Source organism: Corvus moneduloides, chromosome Z (assembly GCF_009650955.1).
Source record: "Corvus moneduloides isolate bCorMon1 chromosome Z, bCorMon1.pri, whole genome shotgun sequence".
NCBI lineage: Eukaryota > Metazoa > Chordata > Aves > Passeriformes > Corvidae > Corvus > Corvus moneduloides.
Window position 1 is genome coordinate 68,847,919 of NC_045511.1, and position 23,869 is coordinate 68,871,787.

The 23,869-nt window shown below is 40.9% G+C and overlaps 1 protein-coding gene across 2 annotated transcripts in view; it reads left to right on the top strand.

The window, feature by feature from the left end:
* Nucleotides 1-6,039: 6,039 nt before the first annotated feature.
* EPB41L4A (erythrocyte membrane protein band 4.1 like 4A) overlaps nt 6,040-23,869 on the top strand; it is a 123,213-nt gene continuing 105,383 nt past the window's right edge. Inside the window, exons 1-2 of one of the 2 annotated variants that reach the window (XM_032095109.1) lie at nt 6,040-6,087; nt 6,349-6,661. In XM_032095109.1, the coding sequence (XP_031951000.1) occupies nt 6,563-6,661 (99 nt within the window). In that variant the 5' untranslated portion in view covers nt 6,040-6,087; nt 6,349-6,562. Of the gene's footprint in view, nt 6,088-6,325; nt 6,662-23,869 lie in introns of those variants that run through there. The other variant, XM_032095107.1, reaches the window with a different exon arrangement.

Genomic DNA, 23,869 nt, shown 5'->3' on the forward strand with positions numbered 1-23,869 from the left:
AGGGAGCTATTTAGATCTCTTTGCTTTTGAAATCAACACAGATAAGTATAGTCACTGAAGAAAAGATTTATTTCCTCCAATTTCCTGCAACATCCCATCACCATCCCATCTCATCATAGCTCACAATAGGTGATGCTCTCCAGACAATAACGGCATTTTCAGCATTTAAGGTCCAGCTTAAGAGCACTGCTTATCCAGAAAGGGCAATTCTTCACACAAATTGCCTTAGAAAATCTCTAGATTTTCAGATTATCCAAAACTTGAAGTGTTGTTGCATACTACAGCTGATATTATTTTAGTATACATCTCCCAATAGTAGAAATGGAGATTAGCTACATGGGAATGACAGGTTTAAATTAGAAACTGCATTTAAGATTAGCACTGAAGATCTCAATTGTGAATGTGGCTCTAATATCCAAGCATCAGAAGACAAAATAAAGATCTAATACCTGCAAAAAAATATTTGGACCTGAATTGTTAAAAATTAAGGTTCCCAGTGGTGAGTTTATTAAACATAAAAGTAGTCAGTTGTTTTCTCCATCCGAACTTCCTACTGTTGGCTTATATACATAAACATTTTCTTTTATGAGTGGAAAAAACTCCCTATATAAAAAATATTTGTCTTAATTGACATCTATATCACTCTAATGAGATCTTGACTGGTTGCCTCCCTGATCTGGCTTGGCGTTCTGGCTGGGGGGAGCCCTCTCAGCCTGTTTGCCTTGCCTAGGTCATTGCTTAGGTTTATTGTGTCCCTAGGTTTATTTCCACGACATTTGTAGACTTCTGTCTAATTAACCTCAATGGAATACAATTAAAGATCTCCAAAACTTGCATCCAGAAAGTGGCAGAGAGGAAAAGAAGAGGGGATGGTTACAAACAAATGTGGTTTCTGTTGTGTTTGAACAGTGTGAGTCACAAAAGGCAGGAGACTGGTTATCTGAGTCCCTTGTCATTTGCCAGCCGGCATGGCCAGCCTATCTTTGGGATAAAAGATGCTTCACTAAGTGTATTCAGAACAACTGCTTTTTACAAGAATGCCAGAGTATATCTGGTGCCTCGGAACAGGCATAGCGCCAGCTCCCTGAAATGTATGTTTTGGCTTACCATTGTTCATTGTCTTACCCCAAAGATGCACGCCTGGAGCTATTCTAATGGGATAGGAAAAAGTGCAGTAGTTTGGAGACAAGAATCTCCTTTTTGTGCTTAAGCATAGATCTACTCAGTTGTATTTTATTAAGAAAAGTGACAGTTTATCCACTAGGTAGTATCCTCTGAAAAAGTCTTCTCTGCAAGGAGATCACCTCCCAAACATCTACAGTCCTTCACAGCCTCTGTTTCTTTTCCTGCAGAATTGGGCTACAAGGCACTTAAGCTGCGAGAGCATCACTTGAAGTCATTAAGAGAATGCTTGGTTTTGTTTCCTCTTGGTAAGTTAAATTGTTACATCTTGCCACCCAATTACCTTTACTATTACAATTTAGTTCTATTACTATTTTAGTAAGCAATTACTATTACTTATTTAGTTCTGCCAAGGAAGCTAAGCATAAGCAAAATAAAACAGGATCATCTGGTTCTTCTTTGCATAGGAGTAACTTGTCAAAGTCTTGACAGACACTTTGTAAAACCACATCACATACAAAATTAGTTTCAATAAACAGTAGCTAAAACAAGACATTTTTTCTTGCTTTGATAAAAGTATACAGATTTTTCAGTTTCTAATTTTAGCTCTGGAGTTTACAACAAATATCCCGAAAGATTTATTTTATATTTTTTGGGGTGGAGGAGATACAGTTAATGTCATGTTTTCCTATTAAAAAATCAGCGAGAGATGCTTATTATTTCCTTGATTGTTAAGTGTGTGTTTGCAGTGTTGCAATCTTCTGGGGTCTTGTTAAACGCGTGAAGAAAATCAAGAATGGATTGTCACTCAGTCCCATGTCAGTTCAGAGGACCTCAAGGTATTTATTGCTATAGAATTACTAATAAATACAATCAGCTGTTCAAGTTTACTTTGTGGCCTTTTAAGATTTCTTTTGTTTGTTTTGGTTTGGATTTTTTTCGTTTTCTTGTATGTGTTTTTTTATGTTACCCTTGCGCTATAGATCTGAACTTTGGCGTTACTGTAACATTTCTTGTAATTAAGTGGTCTTAACTGGCCCATCTTACTTTAAGGACTCTAAATATATTGTGTAGAGCGTAACGTCAGCATTTTTTCAGGAAATGTTAAACTGATGAATATCTAAATAAATTTCCTTCCACAATGTTTTTGACCATAGATTCTAATGATGCAGTGGGTGCATACATGTCTAATGTGTAGTAGTAATATGGAATCCAGACAAATCAGTAGTTGACAGCATCCTTGAATGTGTTTTAAGTAAAGCCTTCATTAGTAAAACGAGAAATGTCAATTCATGCACCATTGTAACAAACTCTTGCCTCTGAATGCTGTAAAATGCTACGTGGAAAGTATTCTTTTTCCACTGCATGCTTTGATCCTCTTTTGGGTGGAAGAAAAGTAGAGTTCCTAATAGCATGTTGAAGCTCTGCAGAACCCCTGTCGCTGAGGACAGTTGTGTATGGGCAGGTGGGCAGTGCCAAACCAGAGCAGGGCAGTGCTGCTGAAGGAGTTGCACCTTATTTTTCCTGAAAAGACCACAGACCCTACTGTACAATAACTATTGTACAGTTGTCTCAGTAAGAATTTTTTCTTTAATGGAAGATACATTCAGCGTTGTACATGTAGGCCAGAGAGTATGTGCTGTTTCCCTCTGTTTTCGTTTTAATCTTTTTGCATTAGATCTCAGTGCTTTTTCTCTGCTCATTGTTTGAGCAGAGAACTGAGTCCAGGAAACTTGTCTTTACATGCAAAGAAAGATGAAGAGCTTGTTTTGTGCTACCCTTAAACTTCTCACTCATTCCCTGGAAGCCCACATGGATAAGATGCAGGAATTGCATCCCTACATATCCATGAAAAATAGTGATAGGTAAATTATAGTGATAACAGCTAAAACAATTCATCATGACTCTTGCTACATGATCAACTTCCGGACAGCAAATGTTTGTGAACAAAACTGTGTAAAAATGAGGGAGAAAGCAGATATGCCACCCTGAGTCCTTTGAGGAGTCTAATTGCTGGTACGTTAGAATATGGATATGGGTCACTTCATGTATAGGAGTCTGTGGAGAACTAAAAGAGAGAATTGGGTTGTGAGCTGTAAAACCTGCCTGCAGAAGCCCACAGCAGCACAAAGGAGCACACGGCGGCACACAGAGGTTTGTCTCCACCGGACCCTGGGGGGAGGAGGTGTCACACAGCAGAGCCTGCCGGGAGCTGACGGACGGGTGAACAGCGAGTGATCACCCCACAGAAGGACATTTGGAAAGTGTGTTGTTGATGTAGCAACACGGGATAGGTCACGCCACATAAGGAGATACTGTGCCTTAGAAAAGTGTACAAAACCAACTCACTCCTTTGAATAAACGATTCAGGTTCCCTGCCCGTCTGGATCTGAGATTCAATCGACGACAGGAGTCCTGATGGTGCCATGTCTTGTTTACGCAACCTCATTGAAAATACTGCATTAAAGCTAAAACCGAACATTTTAATGAGGGTGTTCTGCATGACAGAGGCTGCAGTGAATTCTGCTGGGTACTTCATCAAACAGGCAATAGACAAAAATGCCTTTATGCCCTAGTCCTGTACTTACATGCCTGAGTTAAACGTGTCCATAAGTGTTTGTGTGATGAGGGCTTACGTCAACAAGTTTCGCTCTGTGGTGCTTGACCTGTGTTTTTTCTTGTAAAGAGAAGTTAAAAGGAGCTCAGTTTCCTAATGGATTTGGAAAACAGATGGCTATCTCAGGATCTTCACGAGATGTGAGCTGGTCTTGATACTTGAAATACTGAGGCAGGGCTGGTCTTCTGTAACATGGAGCTCCAATGAAATATTGGGCCCTACATTTTTGGCCCCTAGTTGTTTTGATTTCCTGAGATTCTGAGGGCTCATAACGGTTCATAGTGTAGATCCCATCTATTCCATCCCCTCTTCCTCTGCTCCCCTGACTGATTTTCTCACTTCTTAAGTTCAGAATCCCCTCCCAGGCTTTCAGGTCAAGTAGCAGGTTCTGGTACTGTTGCTTTATCAAGTGCTTAGCTGTAGGCAGTAGCTGGCTAGGGAGACGAGTTCATAAGTTAACTTCTCTGTGTTCTAAATACTAGCATCAGCTGAACATGAGTGCATATTTTATATTTTCCCCATGGGCCAATCAGCTAATATACAGCAGCACAAAATGGATCTTCAAAAAGAGAAGACCTGAAAGAGTTCACTTGGACAGCTTATAGACAACATATAACCCAGACTAGTATTGACTAAACTGCTCAGCTTTGGGATTGTGATTGTAGCTATATGAACACTTAAAAATTATAATTAAAGATTTTGAAGCAGTTTTGGGTTCACTGAGCCCTCCCTTTCACTTGATTAACCAGTGATTTATGCATATATAATGACTTTAACTGACTTGGGGGGTAATTTATGTCACAATGTGCATGATACATGGATCTAAACAGACTAAAGAGAGGGGAAAAAGGAACCATCTGTTCTCTAAAAAATTGTCTGCTGTCAGAGGGGCTCAAGAACTGTTTGAAAAATGTGTTTAGAAAGCCATGAATAAATTTCCTAAATTTTCCGTGCTTTCTGGATGGCATTCTCATTGGGTATATATTGCCCAGGAAAAAAGGTTAGGAACTCGAATTTTTAAACTTTTGCTAGTTTTCATAAGTCTTTCATATGTTTTTCGAAAGGCTTTATTTTTATGAACGTATACAGTGGGTTTTGCCCTGATCTTCACAGTGCTCATGGAGTATTGTTTTTGCAGCTACAGGATGGATATGGAGATCCCAACACCCCAAAGTCCAAGTTCAAACATGAAAATGTGAGTGGCATTTCTTGGGAGCAGCAGGGTTTTATTTAGGACAGGTGTTTAAACGCAGACTTACCTACATACCCAGTAGAGTTTGTCAATATAATCTCCTTGTGCCCCACTCTTATGCTACATGCACAAGTTAACAACTATAAGAAAAACACTTCTGCAAATTCTTAAATTTACACATGCAAACTTTGTATGTTCTCCAGTAGGACTACTCATGCATACAGACTTAAGTAAATGCACAGGCACTTGTGGGAATGGGGCTTAACTTGTGGGATCCCCCTTCTACCCGAGAAGGAAAAATCCTGGAATATAGATATATGCAGCAATGAAAGCGCAGAGGTGGATTGGTGTGTGCTGCAGAAAATATAGACAGCAACTGCAAAGGCAGTTGGAGGTTCTTCAGTGTTCCTCCTTTTCTTTGTTGGTTGGGTTTTGGTTTCGATTTTTTAAATTGATGTAAAAAAAAATTATTTGTTTTTAATACTACAGAGCTGTTGCTTTGTAAGTTGAATACACCTGTAGCTAGCTCAGGTGCATCATGGAGAATACACTTCCGACCAAGGACACTTTCAAAAATTCAGCCTCTGTTCGACCCTTCACTCATGGTGTCTCCTGAAGCGCTTCTCCTCCAAGCACAGAGACAAAACCCGCTCCCCGACTTGAGGCCCGCCGGAGCGGAGGCGGCGCAACCCGCAGGGGTCAGTGCTGCTGCGGAGACCAGGGCCGCGGCCGCCGGGACGGGCAGCTATGGCCGGAGGCGACGGGGACAACCAAGGGGCGCGGGCCGGGGCAGGGATCATAGCCCCCGCCCCACGGCAGAGCTGCGGGAGAGGGCAGCGACGGCCCGGCTCCGGACCTGGAATGCCGGCGGGGTCCCGTGCGATGATGCGGCGCGGTGCCGGTGCCGGGCAGGTGCCGTCCGCCACTCTCCGCCCCAAAGGAGCCCCGGGGGAGCCCTGCCCGGCGGCCGGCAGGAGGCGGCCGGCGCTGCCCGGCCGCTGGGTCTCTCTTCTCTCCATCCCCCCGCCCCCGACGGGGAGGAGGCGAGCGCTGCCGGCGCCCCCCCCGCACGGCCGCGGGCAGCCGGGGGACGGCAGCCCCGCGCCGGCCGGGCACTGTCGCCGCCCCGCTCCCCCCGCAGGGTCCGTGGCCGGAGGTAATGCGCTGGCCGGGCGGGGACCACCCTCACGGCCCGGCTGCGGCAGCGTAGAGCGCTCCCGCGGCCCCTCTCCTGCACACAAAGGGGAGGCGCGGAATCGTGCGCGGACGGGGAGGAGGACGGGGCGGGTGGGCGGCTCGGTACCTCCCCGGGGCGGCAGCGGCGGTGGAGCCGCCGTGACAGCCGGGCGCGGGCGAGGGCTGTGCGCTGGGATCCTTCCTAAAAAAGCTGCTGGTCTTTTCCCCCCCTTTCCCGCAGAGAGCGCCCGGCAGCCCCGTCCAGGCTGTTCCGCGGATGGCGGCGGACCGCCCCGCGGTGCTGGGCGCTGCGCCCTAGCAGCGGCCGGGCTCCATCCGCGCAGCCGGGGCGCGGAGCCGGGCGCGGCCCAGACCCGGCTGCGCCTCAGCCCCTCTCTGCCGCCGCCCGGGGCTCTTCTCGCCTACCCGCCCCGTCCCCGGCCATCGCAGCAGGCATGGGCTGTTTCTGCGCGGTCCCGGAGGAATTTTACTGCGAAGTTTTGCTCCTGGACGAGTCCAAGCTGACCCTAACCACGCAGCAGCAGGGCATCAAGGTACGGACGCCGGCGGGGCTGCGGAATGCGATGCGGGAGAGCCCGCAGGGCTGCCCGGCGGCGGCTGCTTCCCGACTGCGCTGCGATAGCTGGGAAGGGAGCGGCGGCAGGAAAAAGGGGTTTCGGGAGGCGAAGGAATAACGTCGTAACTTTGCTTACGGTCGCGCAAAGGACAGATGGATCGGGGTGACACGCGCCGGTGGGGCAGATGTGGCTTTGGGAGGCTTTACATCGAGATAGTGACTTAAAGCGAGCAGGTGCCGACCACCCCGTGGCACTCGGGACGCTCGGCGCAGAGGTATTGTTCTGTACCTGCCACAAAAAAAAAAAAAAAAAAAAAAAAAAAAAAAAAAAAAAAAAAAAAGGGAAGGAGAAGGCGGCTGTGTGCACGGGGTGTTGCGCACCCGTGTTGAGTCACTGCCCGCTCCCTCTACCTTGGGCCGTGCCCGCCCTGGGACGCGCTCTCCCGGGAAAAGGCCGGCGGCAGCTTGTGCGGGGCGGGCGGGCAGCAGCTCCCGAGCGCAGGGGGTGAAGGTCCAGCCGTGTCCCCAGCCCGGTGTCCCGTCGCCCGGCCGGTGGGAACAGCTCCTGCGCCGCTGGAGCACGCTCGGCGCGGATGAACTCCTCAAAGTAGTCATCTGCCAAGCACTAATGAGCCCTGACAGAGCATGCGAAAACTGAGATTTTTCTAAAGGCCCTTAACTTGGTCCTGTTTTGTTAAGCCTGATGACAGCGAATGGCATGTCGCAGACACTTGAAGTCCTTGTTCGAAGAGCCGGGAACTTGAATTTATTGGCAACATAAGAGCATGGTTTCAGTGTTGAATCAGAAAAAAGAAAGAAAAAGAAAAAAGAAATCACAACGAAAGAAAGAAATTTGTCCTTTTAAAATTTATTGTTGGAAAGGGCTGTATGTTTTAGCTTGAATGATTAAAGTTTGGTGAAGCAACTGGGAAATGAGAACCTGAAGGAGGGTAGCGAGGAGAGTGAGTTTACATTTAACAATGTGTTCTTTAACTGTAATCAGTGGTATTACCAGGTCTGCATGTATTGAGAATTGTCAAGCTTTGCTGAATCAACTGCCTGCAGATCGACTCATAAATCCATGCTTAGCACAGAGGAGTAAGCAAATCATAGTGACGCTGGAATTCAGTATCTGTGTAGGGTCTTTGAAGTCTAAGTTTAGACACTTCCGAAAAACCTTACCTTTCTATGTGCAGATGTATGTATGTATGTATGTATGTATGTATGTACATCATGCATGCATATGTGCTTTTGTGCAGTAAATGTGCAGTCGCAGAAGTAGTGTGTCAAAAGAGTAATCTGCAAAGATAGTCCTATGGTTAGTCTAATAAATCTAAACCCTGAAAGTGAAGGGTTTGTGCAGTGTCTAATAAAAAGTAATGTCCCATGGTAAAGAAAGAGTCTGAAGACGTAACTTCTTTCCAAGAACGCATGACTTGCAGTGTTGGGAGCTGTCTTGTTTAACATGAGGGTGTGGTTTCCTGCCATTCTTAGTGTGATCTGAATGTGGTATAATGCTGAATATTTCATCCCTTCCACCTGCTCCTTCTGTGTCTTTAACCTAACTACAGAGCAGTTGTGGAATCAGCTGGAAAAGTGTGTGGATCTGAGAAGAACAATAGTAGTTCGTTAACATTTTGGCATAGGCACTCACACTGCACAGCAGGAAACCTTAGGAAAGAGAGAATCTCCCTTTTTGTAGCAGCCTGTTTTCTGTGTTTCCTTAAGATTAAGTTTGTACACGGTGAAGCCACACCCCAGTGCTGTAGCTCCATGAGCCTTTGAAATTCCAAAGAGAAGAACTGCAGAGTTCTCTCCTGGTCAGTGGTTTCCACCATGGTGCTGTCCCTTGCCTTTGTATCTGCACAAGTATTTGTGCACCTCATGTCCAGCTGAAGGGTAACCACTGATTTGCCTTTTGTGGGTGAGTCTTCAGCTGGATCTGTGTCCTGGTCCACTTCACATCTGGAGGATGGCAGAAATGGCTTTTTCAACTGAGTCCTGGCTTCTGTTATTTTAAACTGCGCAGGGGACATTTGTGTTGGTATTATTCTACAGCTTTCTAGGGAAGTTACATTATTAATTCTTAGTGAAACAGAACATAAAATTTGTCATGTCCTGTCATGTTCCGTCATTTGGCGCTTTAACCTTGAAATATAAATGTTTTGTTTTAAATCTTTTAAAATGTATGCATATAAATGCAGAGACTTGTATTTTTAATTTTTTTTTTAGTAGTGGCTCAGCTTTGGCACCTAAGTGTAGTTTGTAGAAGTTCGTATGTGTTTTATTTTAAAACAAACATTTCTTTAGAACTACAGATTCTGGATAGGATCTTCCTTTCGTCATCTTCACTTTCAATTTGGTTCAGAGCTACACGGGAAACAGGCTTTTGGTACTCTTTAACAGGTTTTGAATTGTTACGGGAGCAGGGTTTTTAAATGGTTATACAAGCAACTTTGTTCCCTTGTTTTCCCTGAGTGGATGCATGTCTGTTAGAAATAAAAATCACAGACATGCATCCACTCAGGGAAAACAAGGGAACAAAGTTGCTTGTATAACCATTTAAAAACCCTGCTCCCGTAATAATCTTTTTGCTATCTATGTATATTAGTGGATATAGTCCCATTTGCTTTGGAGGGTGGAAGGCAGTGCCCCGTAGGAGTCCGAGGCAAGTTTGTTTCTTCAGGGAATTTGAAGTGAAGTAGATACTTGTGTCCAGAGAGTTTTGAAGATGCATTGCTTAGTTTGTATAGTGGTTTTATTTCTGGGTTGCTATGGTTGGCAGCAATTCTACACATCAAAACATGACATTTTAAAATTACAGTTTCATTAAGGCATTCTTCATACTGCAGTGGTCTTCAAATTGTACTTCCCATTAAAACAATGAGCAGAGGTGACAAGGCGGAGACTTTGAGTGCAATTTAGGGGTGCTTTTCTCTGTGGACTTCAAAGAGCTTGTTAGGGAAAGGAAAGGATTCGTTTTCTTCTGGCTCCCAAGTGGGGAAGCTGAGATGGAAAGAAATCAAGTGGCTTTTTCAAGGTTGTACAACAAGGAAACCCCTTCCCTATTAGGCTGGTAGCAACTGACCATTCTGCTATGGGCCATGCTGTCTGGAGAGGTTTGCAAGGATCTCCTCCTCGTAGTTCCTCAGACTGACTTTTGCTTCTCAGGTTTTTTCCTGTTTTTTTTTTTTTACTGTTATCAGCGCTGTGTTGCTGTTCTTGCCTTTCTGTCTTCATGGTTTAAGGACAGAGCACTCTGAGCTCTATGAAAATGTGGAAGCTTGCTCTCCAGCACTGAGGCTTACAGCGGGCTGATAATAGTTAGATAATCAGGAGAGGCCATCAGGTGTCTCATATCTTAATTTTTATGTTTCCTTATAGTACATTAACAGTTAGAGATATTTTGGAGTGTACATGCATTGAGGTAATAAAGATGGCAGTTGTTAGTCCCAGCAATTTTGGGATGGAAGAGGCTATTCACCAGGTTCTGGTACAGTTTGTCTAGTCAAAGTATATGGCATCAGATGGGGACTGCTTTTCCTCTTATGAGGATGTTCAAGTTTCCAGTTAGGAAATGAGATTTTGCTAAAAAATAGGTAAGAATCAGCTGCCAACCGAAAAATAATCACTTTTCCATGACTGCTACTTTGTCTTCTCTTTACACAGGCTAAACAATAACTTAGGCATTTTTATGGTACAGTACAAGTTGTAGCTTATTTGTTGGTGTCACAAGACATGTCAGTGGTCTTTTGATGTGATACCTGACTGGTTGTGGGCATTACATATTCTGGCTCTGTTGAGAATTGGGCTAACTGGCCTTGTAAACAAAGGTGTGCCTTATTGCACAGATTTTTTTTTTGGAGGTTAAAGAAAACCTGTGTGGGCCTTTAAAAAATAAAGACTTGAAACCTATTTGTGATCAGCTGTTTCAGAAAGAGTGCTCATCTTGTAATGTGTGTGCTACAGAAACCTAAGAATCCTTTTTTTCCTCTCCAAAACAGTATTTAAGGCAAATATTTGTGGGGTTTTTTTTCCTGAAGAAGCTGAAAATATTATGAAGCATCTGTACGTTATGTTTGCATCTCTTTGGTTGGAATAAAGATCTCAAAAAAAAAAGTTAGCTACTTCTGCAGTGAAGAAGCTCTCTAATTATTAGTCTTAAGCCATCTGGTCACTGCACTTTTGAAGTATTCCTTGAAATTCCTCTCTGATCACAGATTTTATGTTCTGTTTAGATCACATGTGTGATGGGCCAACATGTATTTCATTAGGAGAGAAGTGATGAACAGAAAAGATATACAAGGTCTTCCTGGGAGAAGTATATGTTCTGTAATTTCATTTTATTAAGTGGTACCATTTAATAGTGATATTCTGGCCACCATACCACCTACTTGATGATTTACTGAGAATTTAGAAAAAGAATGGTTTAAAAAACCCAAAACTTGCCTCAAAGAAAAAATGCAAACCTGAAATAGAGAGTTGAGGATATTAGGAACTGTGTTAAATGACTGGATATGTAAAAAACATGAGTGGGTTCATCAAAATATGATATGTATTGTTAAAATACTTAAGGAATAATTGACAGAAGGATTCAGTGTGATCTATAGGTAAGTAAACACACCATTTCTTAGAAAGTTTTCTGGGGATTAGTCTGGTATTTTTTTGTTGTTGTTGTTTTTGTTTGGTTTGGTTTGGGTTTTTGTTCGGGTTTTTTGTTTGTTGGTTTTGGTTTTGGTTTTGTTTTCTTGCCTTTTTTTTTACTCCCCAGTGAACCTGAGCAGTTCCAGATTTTGTGTCTTTATAATGTATACAGAAAATGTGGGGTGCAGTTTTGGATCAAGCTATTTTAGCTCTAGGGACACCGAGGAGTCAGTCTGGGAATGATGGGGTTCTATTTTTTTCCCCCAGTGAAAATGCTTAATGAATGCATTTGTTAGCAGGAAATAGAATCCTATGAATAGAAAGGACTTACATTGTGTTAATTATTTTAACTGAGAATTGGCATTAAAAGTCAAATTGGTAGTCATTTGCTGTGAATATGGAATGTATTCTTTATGAAAGTGATTCCTGCTGGTTTACTCTTCTGCATTTTACGAGGAAAGGAAAGCATCTTTTTGTGAGAAATTTTAAAAATTTCCTAGTTACAGTACTTCAGAAATCTGAAAAACCTTTTTAAAGCTAGATTGCAGTTGCATTCCACGTATGGTAGTTTACCACCTACATTAATTACTAAACTGTAATATCGAAGTTCAAGCATATTTAATCATATTTTCCTCTGCCCTCTTTGGTATTGATTACTGAAGACTTTCAACGCAGATTCTTCTAGATATTCAGCATATTGATTTGAAAAGAATAGTTAATAAAAAGTGAATTGATTAAGAGGATGCACCCTAAGTCTCATTTCAACCTTGTAATTTATTTTCTTAATAAAACAGAAATTTCTGTTACGTGTACATATTCTGCATAGCAGCAGGAAAACTAAAAAGGCAATATCATCAAGTTCCAAGTGTAAACAAGTACTTATCTTCTTGTGTAATGTTGTAGACACCATACATGTAGGGATTGTCTGTAGCAAAATCAACAAAAAAAAGTTAACAAAAAAGTAAAATATTGATAGTCCATAGCCCTCCCATATCAGAAAGATGCTGGTGCTTCTTAAATTTCTGTTATGGGTGTAAAATGGTCATCTGATTGCACACTGAGCACCAGATGGTTAATGTGAAATTTGCACTATTTAAGTCCTCTAAAAATGGACTGAAATAGTGCACAATTCTAGTTTAAAGAGAATGAAAGGAACAACAAGGCTTATGAACATTGCTATGAACTGCTCTGCAAAAATTACTGTCACAAATTTGAAATAGATTACTAATTTCACCAGTATCTTTACAGATGAGGCCAGCAATTTTGAATACCCCACAGAATAACCATGAAATAAATTAACACTGAGACACTTTATTTTCCCTAGGTGCACTTAACTAAATTAATGAAACCAGCATGACAACATGAAGGAAATCCATTAACTTCTAAATGAAGTTACGTCTTAGTCAACCTGAGGTTTGAGCAATAATATTGTCAGAGGTGTCTGTTCTTCTGTTTTCATTGAGCAGTAATTTCATAATATGACCAGGGCAAATGTAAGCTGTGTGAGGCTGCTTTTTTTATTATACAGTTTTGGATTTATGTAACTTGGATTGAGCATTTCTTCTATGAGAGTATTTAGTATAGTTAAGTATAATCTCTTGATATGTTATTCATTTTAGTTCATGAAAATTCTGAAATAAAATTCAACTACAGAACTGCAATCCTTTCTCTCAAAAAAGAAAACTGCTAAAAAGTATCACATGATATGAGGGCAACTCTTGAGGAGACTGAATTGAAAAGGTGCTTCAGAAAGAGAATGTCTTTAAAAGCTAAAATTTTATATCACTTCATGCTGTAAAAATACCTGTTTTCAAGATGATACTGATCACATATGAGAAAAAGAGAAATTATGTATTGATTATGTTGCATCCTTACTAATATCCGTATTTTTGGTAGAAAGATGAGAGATTACTTGCCAGTCTTTTTTATCTTATTTTTTTAAAAAATTTATTTTCCAAAGGGGGATTAACTTTGTAATGATAGATCAGCTATATTATTTTCCTTTTTTCACAACTGAGATGTTTGCAAGTAAATAATCACATTTCAGTATCTGGGTACAATTTGGCAGACTGCGTTTTTAAGTACACATTTTAGATGCTGCTTTTAAAATCAGATCTTGTGCTTGCTGCATACCAATTTAATTGCAGAGTTTAAAATGAAGGTTGTCATTTCAGTATTGATTGAACTTTTGTTCCCACGTCTTCCGTTGCATCCTGAGTTGTGGATGGTTGAACACTGTAGGCACTAAGGTCAAAAGGACATGCTTGAGGTCAACCCGTGCTATTATTCAGAAGTGGAAAACCAATAGAAACATTGCAAAATGAGAGCTCTGCTCCTTTGGTTTTGCTGCAGCATGAAGAGGGGAACCTGCCTGTTTTGCCAAGAGGGAAACGTGCTTTATCTGCTCTCTTTGGCTTATGACCACAAACATTGATATCTTTAAAGGGAAGAGACCTTTTGTGAATGGTAATTCCAGCAGTACCGTTCCACAGTCAGAAAAAAGACACCTCAGAACTTTCTTTGAATTGATAGTACAAATCATCTTTATTGCAAGTAACAACCAAAATTTAATATACCGGCATAGGCATTTTTGATCATTCTGGATGGAAATCTCTATTGGGCTGAATGTACCATTAACCTATAGTATTAGGGGTGTTATGATAAAGTTTGGTTGCTGAAAGTCTCAGAGGTCTGTAACACTTCCTTTTAAAGAAGCCTTTCTTCTTGCCCCTCATGATTTCTTTTTAATTCTGTCTTGGTGTGAGGGAAGTGCATACAAATGGCAAACTCTCACTATCAGTTGGTTGTATTAGTTATGCTTAGTAAGAGGAATCCTTTATATTCAGTGAAATCCAACTGCACCTGCTTACATTTAAAATAAATAATAAAGTCGTTACAGTAATGGGTTACAGTTACTAATGTGAAGGAAAAGGGGATCTAATTTGTATGGGCCATGTACTTATTTATTTGTCAATATTTACGTGTTAAACTCTGCAGGGCTACAACTGGCTCTTCATAAAGCAGAGAAGAAGACAATATATCTTCCTGTAGTTCTTGAAGTTTTGGGTCTGTGGGTAAAATCTGTTTGTGGTTGAGTGAGCCAGTGTGATAATAAATGGCTCAGCACTTTAATACCTTTCCTGTGTTCTCGGGAAAGTGAGAACTGAATGCACTGAAGAATAAATTCTCTGTCTGTGTGAGAGACAGAATGCCTTTTAGTAATGGAAAGGAAGGATCTTCTATATCTCAATTCCACAAAAAGAATTTGGAAGGCAGAAAAGGGCATTTTTTCTATATAATTAGTGGTAAAATTTGGCATAACTACTAATGTAGGCAAGCACATGATTTAACACTTTGCAGAACTAAAGGCACTTGATAATCTTGTAGAATTGAGCCAGAAGAAGGATCATCCAGACAAAACCCACTGGATCTGGTTTTTGTTTTCCACATACTATATACTTCACTGAAAGTTCTCATTGAAGTCTGAGAATAGGTTATTTGTAGTGTTTTGGAAAATATTTTCTGTCTATAGTAATACTCTTTGTGTATTAAATATTAAATATCTAGTTTATTTTATTATTTGTCTTTTAAATACATTAGATATGGGAAAAAAAATACAGTTCTTGTTTTGGTTCATCGGTTTTATTCAGATTCTTAGTGTCACAGTGTGAAAGAGTTGTGACAAACTTCTTTCTTATTTGGTGGATGAATGGTAGCTGGAAGGAATTGTAATGGAGTTTTGTTCTTTCCCCCCATTAGAATACCAGAGCAAGAGCTGTCTTTATAAGAGACTGCATTGAGAACCATAAGGGAAAGTTAATTTTCTTTTATGCTGTTTGTCCGCCACAGGAAACTGGTGGAACTAGCAGTCCAGAATTATAAAAGTGAGGAGGAATATGTAGGAGACTAATGAGGAGTGATTTCTGTACTGACTTGGGACTTGAAGCAAATTGTTCAATACCACTTGCAAAAAGAGGTAATCGTAATGCTGGTGTGACAGGTAACATGGAAGCAGATTCTCCACATCTCTCTCTCGGTGGTGCCTCAAACTGTCTGCAAAACTTGCTGTTTTGAAATGAGTTTTGCTTTGTTTGTGTGGCCAACACCAGATACAGAAGAATGCTGCACTAGGCCCTGTCTCCGCTCTAATTCTGTGTTGGTGGTGTTTGCTGTGGTAGAGAAGGTGGCTGTTGTTTATAAAGTGGTGTAATCTCATCACAGCTCTTGGAGGGAAAGGAAGTCACGCGTCAGAACCCAGTGGGACTGGAAGGTCATGACTGCCAGTACATCTTCAGTATTTGTTCCCACTGAGGAACTGTGAGGTCCTCATTCCCCGTGGTTTTCTGTGGCTGTGGGAAGTGTGGGGGAGTGCAAGGAGCCTGTTTCAGCCTGACACACCCACGCTGTGTCACACAGAGCCCAGACCTCCCCCACAGGGGTCCTTTCAAGTGTGCTTCAGGCTGGCAGGCACTCTTTTGTCTGTGTGGTTGGTTTGTTTATTTAATATGGCAGAACAAAAGAAAGCTGAATGTCAGAGTCTCCTAATTCTGATTGTCATAGCATGGCTGTAAGGGGTGAGTGATATGTATCAGGGTGCCTCGGAGGGGACCAGGCAGCAAATAATTCTGAAGGCTGTGCCTGGATCTCCCTTCAGAGGAAAATAGGACACCTCAGGAGGGATCATGGGAGAGAGGTAGCTTAACTTCAGTAGTGGTGATTGGGAGAAAAAGTTCCTGGGCAAATGAAGGAGAGATGCAAATGGACGGAATGGTTATGCTTGCAAAAACCTTTTCTTGCACCACAATTTGCTTTGTGAAAGAAGGAAAGAAAGCCACAAGAACTTGTAGAGGAGACTTTTGATGAGGTGTGTGAATATCCTGACTTGCTTTCAGCTTTTTAGGTTTAATTTGCATTGGCTACTTTGGGTAAGGGGGGAGGGACTGGATTTAAAGGTGGTTTTAAATAATATTTTCAGTATGGAATAAAGCTTTTAAGTTCAAAAGATCCAATCTTTTTCCTCTGTTTTGAACTGATGTCAGATTCTTCAGCCATATTCTTCCCTCTATTATTTTTTACTCTCTCAAAGTCCCTCAGCGGGACCTGCATGTTCCAAAACACGTGCCCATCCACCTTTTCTTTTGGTGCCTAACACGTAAGTTGGCCAAACATTTCCATTCTCTTTTCAGTGTGTGTATTCTTCTTCTGGAACATAGCAAACTCTACAGCTGTGGGAATCATACCCACAAACAAAAGCTTCTGGTATCCTTCAAAGCTACTGCATTTATTCTGGATTATTTTGAGTAGTCTTTTGTTCTTCTTGACCAAACACATTTCTGTTGATAAATTATAGTGCCTTTAAAATCACCTCTGATTGAACTGTCTTTCTCCCAAAAAGGGGGAGTATTCTGGAGCTCCAGGCATTTACTAAGAAAATGTTCTTGGCCTTGAGGTTCCTTCATCTGTGTCTTCAGTGTTTCCAAAAGCCAATTCTCTTTTTTTCAGGCAGCCATTTAGTAATAATGTTTATTTTTATTTTTCTGTGAAAGCAATAGAGAGTTACCAAGGTCTTTCCTTGGTTTGAGAATGCTTGAAATTGTGTACCTGGTTTCAATTCCAATGACGACTACCTGTATTTTGGTGTGCGTAGGCACCAACTTCAGTAGGAGCCAAACTGAAACCCAATTTTTCTGTGAGCAGGTTCAGTTAACAAATGAAAATTTACTGGAAAGAACAAGTGTTATATTTTGTATGAAGGTGATAGATGCTATTCACATAAAATAAACATACAAATTTTCTACCTTTTTAACAGAAGTCATATATTTTTCTTAGTCATCCTTGGCCTTTCATCAGTATTCAGATCCTGAGTCTGACTGTTTAGAGCATGAAAGCCATGTTCGTTGCTTTCATGAATGACTCTTTATTCTGTTGTTTCTTTTTTCCTACTTTCCTGACAAACAAATATACAGAAATGGGTTTCATGAACTGTCTCCCGAAATCTTTGTTTGAAGAAAAATTGCAATGTAAACCATGTTTGTTTATGATGTCTGCTGCTTTTTGAACAAGTGAACAGAAGTCAGAACAGATGATCAGAAAAAATAGTAGGTTTACGTGTGTGTCTGTACAGAAATTGTGGGGGTCTTGGTGAAATGAAGATGTTTGGGGAGAGGAATCTATAAAATGTCAAAGCCAAGATTTTACAGTTTTTGTGGTTTTGTGAAAGCTGAAAATTTCTCCTGTAGTATGGAGAAGCTCCAGAAGTAGGCAGAAGTCTTGCAGGAAAGCTTCATTCCAGCTTGACATCCTTCATTGAGAGGAAGGCTTGACTGGGAGGGAGTTAAACTGCTTGCATTGACTTGGCTGACAATGAATCAAACTCAATTTTTGTTATAGATATATTTTCTTTTTCCTGTTGCTTAGTCTGTATCTGAGATCATGCCAGATTCAATTTTCTTGATATTTATTTATTTATTCTAATTTTTTATTTTGTTCATGAGTTTTAGAACAGCGTTGAAGCTCTGCAGTAGGGCAGGATACAGGAATATTTCTGTTGCTGGGTGGGACATACACACATAATGTACTTATAAAACCCTCCCTCCAAGAATATTAACCCAGAACTTTTCATAAACAAATAATGCCCCCAAAGAAACTTCAAAATAAAAAGGGTAAGTGATTGTTTCTTCAGTATTATTTAGTGCTACCGTGTGTCTTACCTTGAAGAGAGTTCAAACCAGACAGATTTTTTGTGCCTGCCATACTAAGGTATAAGCCTTCACTTCAAAAATTACAAAAGTACAATCAGTGTACATCACAGCATTCACCTCTCTTTGAAAGTTATATAAATCTGTGCTCTGCCCATCTCCATGCTCAGCTGGAGGTAATTATGCTGAGTGTGTTTGTATTTAATCCACCAGTGGATTCATGCAATTTTATTTAAAGTGGCAGTGCTTTTGCCTTTGCCTACAGTGGATTAAAGGTTCTTCATCTTAATACTCATTTTTTTCTACATATTCTAGCCACACAGAGCAGATGGACTTGGTATTATTATCTATAAGATGAAGAGCATCTAACAGGATGCTGCTTATTATCTTGTTTTTAAGCCCGCTGTGATTCATATTCCTTTTCTTGCATACAGAAGGAATATGGGATAAGAAAAATCACTTGAACTGAAGAAATTGCAGTGTAATTGAATTTTGAACATTGATTTCTGAGTGTACAGAAAATGAAGCGAAAGAATGTACTCGAGCAGCAAATTACAGGAGGTAGCAGAGTGTACAGTGCCTTTAAGAAGCAGGTGTTTGCTGTGGAGTTCACTGTGCATACAAATGTGCTCGCATTTTGAAGTTGGTTAGGAACCAGTACAGGGGAACAGGAAACCTGACTGGCCTAATACAGGCTTTTTCTATTGAGTACAGGCTTGAAAAAAGGGGAAAAATATAATAATGCAGGGAAAATCTGGGTTTTGTTTGCTTTTTAAAGTGTGAAGCATGAGGGGGGAACCAGAAGCATGATTTAAAGGAAATTGCAGTAGTCGTTTTTTTAAATATACACAAAGGAAGCTTTGCACCATTTTCAATCTGGAAGGAGGAACTGAACATTTAATTAAACAATGCCTTTGACTCAATTAGTTTATGCTCCAGCATTCTTAGTACTTATAGTTTTAGGTTATTTTTCAAGTGTACAGCTGTTTCCTCCTGCATAACATCTGGGAGGGAGGTACACTGTGGTTCCAGGAGCAGTGTGAATGGAAGAAGGTTTCTAGGCCCCTGAAAATTTTAGGCATGTCTAACTCAAAGCTGCAAAGGTAGCTCATCTGACAAAGGCCTAATGGGTAATTTCACAGTAAGTACTGTCCTTATCAAAATCTACCCATCATCTATTGAACCCCTTTGATTTTCCCATTAGGCCTGCCAGCCCATCGAGCCCCCAAACCTCAAGACTTTCTCTGCATGCAAAAATGGTCTTTCTGACTAACTGGATCTGCTTTCATGGGGAAAATAAAATACAATCCACCTGTAGTCTGTTTGAGTATGCATTATGATAGTGCTCATGTAACGTTACCCACTTGTGGGCGAAGGAATATGTTGGAGAAGGTTAAAACACCTTGAAACATATTTATATATAGAATTATGCTAAAAATTAGCAGAAACAGGATTTTGGTGAAATAACAGACTTATTGAACCATGTCACAACAGATGACTGTTGTGATTTTTTTCCCCTTGATCTACTTCATTTAGATAGAAGGCTGAATCTGCTTAAAAGGACACATTATTTTAAACAAGGATTTGTTTTGGTTTTGGGCTCTTGTTTCAATGGGGTATTATATCCTCTAATGACACTTGTTTAAGCCAAAATAAGTCAAGTCAGTTGTTGGAGTTTGGTCATCTCACACACGTTCTGCTGCGGGGGGAAGAAAGAATATACTCTCCTGTGTTGAATTGTATCAAATTTCATTTAAGCTATAGTATATCAAAGCAAATAAAGTGCAGTTCAAACAGAAGAAAATAACACATATTAAAAAGAAGAAATTGGAAGGATCTGACCTTGGTGAGGAAGAGCCTGTCAGTTTCAGCAGGGATTATAATGTATCACACAATCATAGGCAGGATTGCAACAAAAGACATGGGCATTGGAAGTTATTTTCAAAACTATTCAGGTGCTTGTATAAGAGTCTTTCAAAAGTCTTTTCTAAAGGTTGCACTGAGCACTCAGGCAACTCTGAAAATCTCTCAGGACTGAATTACTGGTTACAGAGTAAATATCAGGACAGCAGTATCACTTACATCGAGGCACCAGGTGTATGAGAGCTTGACCCAGGAGCTGAGACTGGGAAGCAGCATCTCAGCTTTATGAGCTGGCATTTTCTTACTCAATGCTAGAAACAGAAGATAGAGAATTTTATGCAGTTGAGCCTGTATTTTTAATAAACAAGCAACTCCAGATAATTATGTGTGGACTTAACAGTTTTAAGGAACAACTGCTGCTGAGACAAAGAAATGCTTGCCCCGTAGCAATTCTTCACACAGGAAGATATTAAAACTGTATTTCAAAAGGAAGGTTTAGCTGTCATAGAGTCATTTAGGTGGTGACATTGAGCTGAAGGTTCTGTGATTCAGGTGGGTGTGTTACCCTATCTGAAGTTCAGTTCTCCAGAGGGACTACAGTATCTAAATATTTTACTTTGTGTGCAGTATTTGTGGACCCTGCTGATTCTTACAAGCTTGTATGGAAAGGTTTGGGCATGTGATCAAGCTGGTAAGTGTTCAGTCTGGTAGCTGTCCATATGCATGAATAGCAAATATTTAGTAATTCATTTTATTTTAGATTGTGGTAAGAGGATTTAGTTGCATTACCTTTCATTTGCTGTTGGCTAAGAGCCTTCACTCGTGGTGGTGGTGGTTCTGGCTTACAAATCTTGAAAGGACTGATTTCTCTGGGAGGTTCAAATCTGCAGTGCTTCAGTCTGATTCTTATGGCAGATTTCACTTTGGTGTTTTTGTCAATGCAAAGTCTTGAATTTCTTTCTTGCTTTCATTTGAAATAAACTTTCTGTTGTCATGGTCGCAGAGAGGAACTCAAAAGCATGAACCCTGCTGACTCCTAAAACCAGTAAGCCTGCATATTTCTGTGAGGAAGCTCATAACTAAAGCAAGTGCTATATGCCTTTTTTTTTTCCCCCCCAAGAAGGTAAAGTCATCGTTTCTCAATGGCGGGGATTGCTTCTGTGTAACAGCAGGGACAGAAGGGAATTAGATGAGTAGGATATATAGTCAGTTTATAGTGAATTGCATTACACAAGGGCATGGTCACAAATACGTGGCTGATTCTTTACAGGTTCTTTTTGTGTGATCTGTTTTTGAAAACCCCAGCTAAAGGAGCCCCCCAGGAGCTCAGCTGCAGCCCTTTGTTACTCTTGTAGTAGAAAGCTTTCCCTGACATCTCACCGGGTCACGTTTGTTTTCTGTTACGCTACTTTCATGTTTTCCTAACTTCGGTGGGTCTGTATACAGAGTACATTTGATCCTTAACCTTTTTTTCATGTGCTTTTTTATAGTATGTTAGGAGACTCGATGCTAGGAAATGCTGGAAACTTTGACTGAGCAGGGGCAGACACCCAGGCAATTGTCTGACAGCCAGGATGGGGGAGATTACCCGAGTATGGGTTATTAAGTTGTGTGCAGAATCTTCCACCACCATCTCATATTCATGTACCTAAGGAAAATATCGGGATTTGGGTTTGTTTTACCTCAGCTGTTTCTCTCACACTCAGTGTTCCTGGGTACCCCTAGGAACCTTCATCTTTGTTCCTGTAGTATGTCCTCACTGCTTTGCAGTTTCCTCTTGCTTTTCTTGAATAGCTCCTCTTGTTCTATTATTTCCTTCCTGGATGATAAGGAGAGAAGACTAACTTAATCTAAATATCCTTCTTAATCTCTCCTCACTTACTTCAATGTGTTTTTTCCTATACTGGTAAAAGAGAGAAATAAAGAGAACTCTCAGCAAATAGATGACAACATATACATTACTCTTTAAATTATTCGAAAGCAAATTTGAGCAGCAATGTCATCTATAGGTAGAAGGTTGCATGTGGATTCCCTTTCTCACTATGTGCAGCAAGTCAGTTAGTGTCATTAGCACATTTTGAACATCTCATAACTTCATGCTTCTATATGGATACTCTTATCTGAGAGGTGGAGCTGCAGTGGTTCTTAGGCTGCTGCCTCCAAGGGTTATTGCTCTGTTGTGTTTTTCTGAGTCTCCATACAGAGAGGACTCAACCCTATGACTCTGCAGTAGTCCCTCCCCTCAGCTTGTTCCTCCCCTGCTCCAAACCTCAACACCCTTTCCAAACGTGTATCAATATCTCTGTGCCTCCTATTGGCTGTCCCTGGATCGATTTGCTTGGCAGAAGGTTGCCTGTTCCAAGGGAGTTTAAGCTTAGCCAGGATGGAATCCAGCAGAAACACAGAAGAAGTGATATGAAACTGTCTTTTGAAGAAAATGACAGGGAGACTAGTAGCATTGGTCTGCTGGCCAAAGGTTTGAGATGGCTTATAAATGAGCTGAGTGCAGTTCTTGTGTCTAGCAGCCCTTGAAAGAATTTGGGCTTCATATCTCTGCACTTTAAAAAGGGGGAATGGGGAAATCCTTTTTTGTTTGTCTGGTTTGTTTCTTTATTTTGACTTTATGTTTTGGGAATCAAGGATTAGTAATTGTATTTTTTACAATCCATACCACAGGGAACTACAGTATTTTAGCATTCCTTTTTGTGTCTCATCTCTGTAAAACATGGTGACAGTAATAAAGCAGGAAGGGCAAGTAACATGAGGGGAAATAAGCACTGCAGTGTGAAATGTATATTTTACATTTTAATTAAAATTGATCTTCTCAGATATAGGTCCTTCTACCAGATACAAGTTCTCATACAGTTCTTTGTTAGAAGATCTGAGAGGACTCTGAAGACTGGAAATGTGTGAAGGCAAAATCTGGGATTTTATTTAAACTAAAAGAAAAAGGGTTGACTTAAAACAAACCCACAAAACAGAAGCAGAGCAAAAAAATATGCAAACAAACCTAACCTACCAGCTCTGCCAACTTCCTGGCCCCTCTCACTTTAAAAAATGCCTACAGCTATAGACAGATTTGTTTCTGCAGAATTAATTTTTAAATTTAAGTTTGCTGGCTTGATATACATCTCATATTTATAATTTCCACTACACTGTTGCATCCAGTGTCCCTTCCCATTTTTAAATGTTTATGCATTTACTTCCCAGAGGTAAACCCCATGATTTTAGAAAGATTTTAGAAAACTCATGGTTTCTAGAAGAGCCCTCTGCTTCGAGGTATCTAGCAACAGGACAAGAGGACAGCCTCAAGCTGTACCAAGGTTGGACATCAGGAAGAATTTCTTTATGGCAAGGTTGGTCAGGCATTGGAATGGGCTGTCCAGGGACGTGGTGGAGTCACCACCCCTGGAGGTGCTCAAGTAATGACTGGACAGGGCACTGAGTGGTACGATCAGATTGGTCAGAGTTTAGACTTGATAATCTTGGAGATCTTTTCCAGTCTAAAAGATTTTGTGATTCCAGGAAGTTCCTCGAAGTGAACTCATTGCTATTTGGTCTAAGGCTTTGAAGAAGCCATTTGTAATGGCTTCTTATTAGATTAGTTCTGATCTTTCATATTTGAAAAGTGCTCTGGAGTCTTCGTGGTCATTTTGTTGTTCTGACAGTGAAGCATTAGACTGAAACTCGAAATGGTATTAACCATTCTTGCCAACTGCTAGGCAAGCAGCAAAATTACAGAAACAGGACAAGGACATTGAATCAATATTTTCCTCTGTTGCTGGGTTCAGTTTTACTGAAGGACTGTAGAACTTTAGGGTAGAAGTTGGTGTTTGTCTCCAGTTTGGCACTCGGCTTGCTGAGATGCTTGATGTCAGGAACACCGTGTTTTGAGTTACACACCTGATGCATCTTCTGGGCAGGAGGAGTGCGATAGCAGCTCTGGTATTGCAGTTGAATTTTTGACTCTGCGCCCTTTT